A 6,864-nucleotide genomic window follows, 5' to 3' on the forward strand; every position below is an offset into this window, starting at 1 on the left:
GCTAGTAAGCTATAAAATTCGAAAAGTAAAAAAACAAAAATTTGACTGCCGTCAACCTTCGACAACACAAAACGAAGAGAGAATCTCGGAGACCGAATTGTCAACCTCAACTGTGGCCGAAAATCGGTCACATTTTTTTATATGAGACCAGCTTTTACAAAAAAAAAAAAAAAAAAAAAAACACTGATGAAATCCTGATGCTAAGTGACATTTCAGTCAGCATAATCAAGTATTTAAGATACAAAAATTACAACCTGTTATACGAGAACAACAAAGTACAATTTCCTCTGGCTGTTCTAAAAAAAAAAATGTACAATTTCCTGGGCATGAATTTCAAACCTCATTAGCATCATTTGTTCTGAGAAAATGACTTATGGCTGCCCAATGTATACATATACACAAACTTGATATAACAATCTACATTTGAGATTTTGCAAGGGCAGTTAACTTCCTCCCTATACCAACAACCATGCAATAAAGAATAGATGCGAGGAAGAAAGGAACAAAAAGTTCAAAATGAGGAAATAGTTCCATGGTAAAATTACAGCAGATGATGGACTCATTCAGGAAGCTTTTCCACCATCATCATTAGATCTAATTCTTCATCGGAATCAATCACGTCTTCAAAGTCATAGTATGGGTTCGCCTGTCAACCGGAATAAATTTAGATAAAAACCTGTTTCCAACTTTGACTTGAAACATGTTAAACTTGAAGAAATGTTTGACTTGCGTTTTTCAAGGTCAGATACGATGGACGGGTATATGATTGACATTTTGTTTGTTTAGCGTAATAGCGTTACAACTTTTATAGAACAATCCGAGCAGGGAAAATGTTGGGTATTTCGTTTGTTTGAATTCAGTGGAACAAGTAGCAAATGAAGAAAACAAAAAAAAAAAACCACATACCTTGGGTCTTGGCGTGACAGCTTCAAAAGTATGAAATATAGGGGTGTCAAAATTAGGGGATTTCAAGACTATATATGCTCCTTTATTATTGTGCCGTTCTTCTGTTGCCTGAGAATTGAAATAATGGTCACAGTAATGTTAATTCCTATAACATGAGTTTTTGGTTAATTCACAACATATTATTAAATCCAAAAGGTTTCGAGTTATTTCATATGGGTGCCAAAGATAATAATAAAAATATCCTGGATTTTAATTGGCATACTTCTGTTCGGCTCTAAATAACGATATCTACCAAATGTTTGATGAAAACCCCTTTGCATCAGAACCACACTTATGAGTTGACTAGGACAAAGACAATACGCGAATTCGAATTTAGCACTATTTGTAACTATTAATTATGGTTCATATGCAAAAATGTCAGAGGCTAAAAAGATACAGCTGACAGCTAAAAGAAAATGATGATGTGTCGATATCTATCAGCCATCTGGTTTTGGTGATGTCCATCAAAACCAGATAAAGGGTTACAAAACAATCAGGCGGGTTTAAATCACATGCTTCCCCACTTCGATGAATTCCTTAAAGTTTCGGTGTTGTGGCCAAGCTTCTCAGGCGGAGTGTTTAATGCATTAGTCGAGCCCTTAATTTGCATAGACCAAGGATCAACACTCATCTTTCATGGCATGGACTACCTAGGTATTCAATCCTATTAACACCTATGCTTTCACCCACATCATTAGCATTTTGATCTATAGATAAAACAACTTATCCACGTGTGACCTAACTTTAAGTGATATTTTGTATTTTTAGGATGGAGAAGTGATGCCTGATGGCTCATATAAATATACCAATTGTAGTTATATTTTTGGAAATTAATAACAAAATTCCCCTCACCTATGTCACACACAAGTGAATTGGTTTCATGAACACTGCACCACTCTTTTGGCAACTTTCACTATAAACCAACTATCACCGACTTCCCTTTATGGGCGGACATTACAAAAAACCCTTGCCCACATTTTAACAAATTTAGTTTATATTCAAAAAAATCTTATGAAGGCGTGTCCTACTCCCAAGACAAATATTAACATTTTAGGATGCAGAACAGGAGAAGTGATGCATATGGTATACCAACTACAATCACATTCCCTGACCAAAGATAACGCATTGATCTACTCAAAAGAACCTTGCCTTATCTGGTACTCACGGAGTCACGGTGTTAGTCAGTAGTCATAGTAACAGAAGATAATGATTTTTCTGCCACATAATACCGCCACGAAACTTCTTTTCTCCCCTACTTTGGTCAATATTACACTCATGACGAACTCAATTCCAATCACGTGGTGTCTACTTTACAGCCTTCGGAATGGTGACAGTGGCTTTTCTGTGATGATATATCACCATACTTCTTCGCTAACACCACTTCATTTCGCTAGGGACACAAGAATAATAAATAAATAGCCAACAATCTCCAACATCTCCTGTTCAAGATTAAGTCACAATTGTAAACGGCACAAACACAAATTAGGACTATGATTGGCTACTTGATCGTGTTGAAAAAAGGTTTGCAAACCCTAAAACACACAGATATTTGAGCGAGGTGCCGAGGTCTACAAGTGTGCCAACATCTATGAGTTGAAGATGCTTCCAAGGATAACTTTTAATGTAAACAATACCGTGAGCATTATGACCCTACAATACACATCAATATTGCCCTCAGAACAATCACTCAGCCATAGCAACGCTTATAGAAGACAATAAATTTTGTAACTATGATTATGGTAAAGTAGGACGAGTTAGCAAACCTAAATTCTCATGTTGCCTTAAAAAGTTAAAAACATAAGGACTGTACACCTGAATCCATAATTAGTTGGAGTACTGCCAACTCAGATACTTCTAAATGTATAATTGTCTACTTAGCAAAGTTAGTTTTCCTTCTGCATAATCAACTAGTGACGTCAAAATTGTATAGCAGTTTTTTTCTACTGTGTTTAACAAAGTTAAATTGCCTTCTGCATAAACCATACTGCCCTACTTATATTCTTCCCGACAAGCGCCGATACCTTTGCATATAATTTTTGGTAAAATTCTTATAATAAGAGTTGGTTTTGCCCCACAGTCTATGGCTGGCGACTTGGCGGGTCACACCTAACCTAGTACCACTAGGCCAAAGGCCCTTTGTTTCTCTCTATGCACCCTTAGTTTCCATTTCAAAGCTCAATTTACATTAACCCCTCCTCACAAACTATAAGTAAATACATATAAGGTCAACTCATATGTGAGTACGTGTGTGTGTGTGTAGACTGAAAAAGCTAATGACATATCATAGATCTACTTAAGCATCTAACAGAATCTATTGCATCAGCGACGAATACTACTTGCAGCTCAAAGTAAAAGAATATAGATCAATAGCAAAAATGCACCTGAAACTGTGGATAGTCAGGAGCACTGAAGACAGTGATCAGTTTCCCAGATGGGACAACATGATCAATAGTGTACCCTTCATCCATTCCTCCAAGACCAGGCCTTTTTTCTCTTGCATCAGGACCTTCATGAGATCTGATAATTAACTGTAATAATGATAGAGACAATGATATATCTAAAAGTACAAAAGTAATGGCTTGAAAACAAAGAAAATAAGCCTGGCATCATCACCTTGAGACCGAATTCTTTTAAGAAGTCTTGGGTGCAGTCTGGACCCCACAAAAGGCCGATACCTCTTTCTTTGTTTGGAGAAAGGCCAGATTTCATAGAAGGGTCAGACCACAAAACATCCCCGGGAATTAAATTCTGGCCTTCCCAAGGAGGGTCTAGTACCGTTCGTCTAGCTTTAAGTAATTCCTCCATAGAACCAAGAGATAAAGGAACCGGCTCTGGATTCAGAATAACTTTACGGTTCTTTTTACCTTTGGCTCGTTTTGATGGAATAGCAGGTATATTACGGAAAATCCCTCCATGTGCTGTATAAACACGCCCTGCTATAATGGAAGCGAGAGGAAGTCCTTCAAAACATCCTAAACATTTACGATAAACATGCTTTCCTGTACTTTTGTCACCATACTTGGCATATACTTCCTTTTCAAATCCATATACTGAGGTACAGTATTTTGATTCATGATTCCCACGAAGTAGAAAAACTCTATGTGGCATAAAAACCTATACAACAAGACAAATCAATAAGAAAAAACCGATTCCTCGAAACACATAATAAAACTGAACATCAAATTATTCAAGCCAGCAAAAATGCAGTTAAAACTAATGTTTCTACTTTCTACTACGCAAAATACTTCCAGTAACTACAGGGCATAGTTTTTCAAGTCCTGCTTTAAGGTTCCAAAATTTAACAATCAAAACGAACATATATCAATCATTACTAACAACACCATTTTAATAATCTTATCAACATGTACTCTAATAGGAGACGAAATGCAGTTACCAGTTCAGTAGAATACTTAACACGTTACAGAAAAAACTTGCCTATATAACATTCAAAATTAGCATTCTCTTCTACTCACCAGTTAGCTTCTCTTAAGTGGAATACATAATGTAGTCAGTCACTCTGTCTCAGTTATATTCTCCTTTCAGTCAAATACAAGAACTTCTATTTTCTCTCTTATTTATCCCTGTTGAGTGTCGATCAATCTTAATCCAAAAAAAGTTGATTAAGCAATAACCCCAACCGGCTCCCACCCATCACCTGAAAGATAAATCAAGCTCACCCACTAGCCCACTAAGATAGTGTGGTCCAGCCAACTTATCAAAGCTTGGCCAAAGAATTGAGCATAATCACAACACATCACCAGAAAAGAAAGAAACCAAGCAAGGTACATACTTCAAGCTCTTCAATTAGTTGAACTTGAGCAATATTATATTCTCCTGCAATTTATGCCCAGTTCATCATCCTAACAAGATGATGATACAGTACTATATCCTCCTACACTTTATGCCCAATTCATCATCCTTGACATATGTCAAAACTCGCTTCTCTTGCCTCATGTCATCTTTTCATTTGGTCAAATTTCGTAACTTGTAACATATATCATATGACTAGAAACCTTTGTAGGCTCAAAAAGAAGAACTACCATTTCTCTTAAGTTAGCCTATTTTTCTAGCAAAACACATAAAACACCAAAAATTAAAAGTTAATTTCAGTGAAACGATACTCGTGTCTAAAATGTTTGCCTACATATATCATTAAAATTAACACATGACTTAATCATTTTCCCTCTCCTCATCTTAATCCTCGTACTTGACACATGTCTCAATCTCTTTGCCAACCCTACTTCTAACAACAGATATATAAAACCGCAGCGAACAGGGAACCCTGTTCACACCACCAACAAAAAATCAAATCTTTGACTTCGAGGGATCCCTTTTGACACTACCCATGAAAAAAAAGTCAAATCTTTGACTTTGAAGTATGCGACCTAACCAATAGTTCCATGGCCATTTCCCAAACTATTCCCTAAGTCATCTCACAGTGTTTAATAGACACCTCGAAAACGGCATTTTTTTTTTTTGAAAAGCTAAGTTAGTGGTTAGCAGTTAGCATTCGAGACACCAGTCCACCACAGTGACATTCAATTAGCAGCTAGCATTCGGGCAGTATGCCCCCCTACACTAGTATTATTCACTCTAATTTCACAAACACAAACAAACCCAAATGAAATCACAAAGATTTAATAAGAAAAGAAAAAAAAAAGACTTACTTTCCAAGCAAGCAAAATGAAGAAAGTTTCAAGACCCCAAGCCCCTCTATCAACATAATCACCATTAAAAACAAAAAACCTATTTTCACAAGGAAAGCCTGCATCTTTCATCAAAAACAACACATCATGCAATTGCCCATGCACATCACCCACTACCACCACACCCACTTCACCTTTTTCATTTTCAGGCTCAATTTTCACGCAATTTGCTTCCTCATGCAAAATCTTGCGAGCTTTTAGTATCAATTTATCGAACACTTCCACCGGCAAGACTGTCGGAAGCTCTGCCGGCCGGAGGTTTCTTGATGACCAATCAAGTGTTGACATTAAGTTTGTTACCCATTCTTGTGTTAGGGTTTCATTTGATGGGTATGTTAATGGGATCTGGGGATGGGTGGTTTGTGACGGTGGTGGGTCATCGGAAGATGATGATGACGGCGGTGATGAGGATTCCGGCGCGGTGGAATCCGGTTGTGATTGCATTATGTTAGGTCGGGGTTGGGTTTGTTAAAAGTGCAAGTGATATTGTGGGATTTTGTGATCATGTATTTGTTTCTCTCTTTATTTTAGCCCCCGTATCCCAACCATTATTTTTTAGTATCTAGACAACTATCATTTTTTTCAGCCGCTGCAAAAAGTAAAAAAAATGCAAGCCCCCATATTTATAATGGTAAATATGGCAGAATAAAAGCGAGCCCCCTATCAGGGTTGCTACAAAAAGTCTAATCGAGTTACAAAAAAGTGATCGGTTTACCAAGAAAAAAAAAGAAAGAAAGAAAGAAAGAAAAGTAGCTCATAAGTCATAATTATGATAGAAAGAATAGATTGTTTGATGTGTTAGAGGTTTGTCAAAGTATGCAAGTTGGGAATTTTATATTTTTAGCTAGAAAATGGCCAGGTCATAAAATCTAAAAGAAACTTGTTACTCGGTATATAACTTGAGTTGATTATATTTGTTTTCAGTGGGAGCTAAAAGGGTATGTAAGGATATTTATATAGTTGGAGATAAAATTATAATATTTGAAGAATTTATAAAGATGTATAAGGATTTATAAGGATATGATGTGACAGCTTAAGGACGCATAAAGACATTTTTAGTATTGGAGATAGCCTTACTTGTTAGTATGACTTTACCCCGTTTTACTATAAATGGTCAGTAGTCTAGTCGAGGATGTTATCTAGGGATAGTATTCCGCTTGATCATGCTTTGCCAAGGAATATGCATATCTGATTGTTTATAAAGAGAAGGTAA

General features: G+C 36.6%; 1 protein-coding gene across 2 annotated transcripts; it reads right to left on the minus strand.

Moving 5' to 3' along the window:
- Positions 1 to 232: 232 nt before the first annotated feature.
- Positions 233 to 6,158, minus strand: LOC122605575 (serine/threonine-protein phosphatase 7). Of its 2 annotated transcripts, none has more exons than XM_043778533.1 (5): positions 5,613 to 6,153; positions 3,559 to 4,059; positions 3,327 to 3,473; positions 907 to 1,014; positions 233 to 646 (listed from the first exon to the last, which is right to left on the minus strand). In XM_043778533.1, exons 1-5 carry the CDS (start codon positions 6,093 to 6,095, stop codon positions 560 to 562), a joined length of 1,326 nt encoding a protein of 441 aa, XP_043634468.1. In that variant the 5' UTR covers positions 6,096 to 6,153; the 3' UTR covers positions 233 to 559. The 2 variants fall into 2 exon arrangements, with proteins under 2 accessions (XP_043634468.1, XP_043634469.1); XM_043778534.1 differs by lacking the exons at positions 233 to 646; positions 907 to 1,014 and adding exons at positions 2,097 to 2,384; positions 2,489 to 2,595 and having other exon boundaries at positions 5,613 to 6,158.
- Positions 6,159 to 6,864: the final 706 nt, after the last annotated feature.

Source organism: Erigeron canadensis, chromosome 6, assembly GCF_010389155.1.
Source record: "Erigeron canadensis isolate Cc75 chromosome 6, C_canadensis_v1, whole genome shotgun sequence".
Taxonomy (NCBI): domain Eukaryota; kingdom Viridiplantae; phylum Streptophyta; class Magnoliopsida; order Asterales; family Asteraceae; genus Erigeron; species Erigeron canadensis.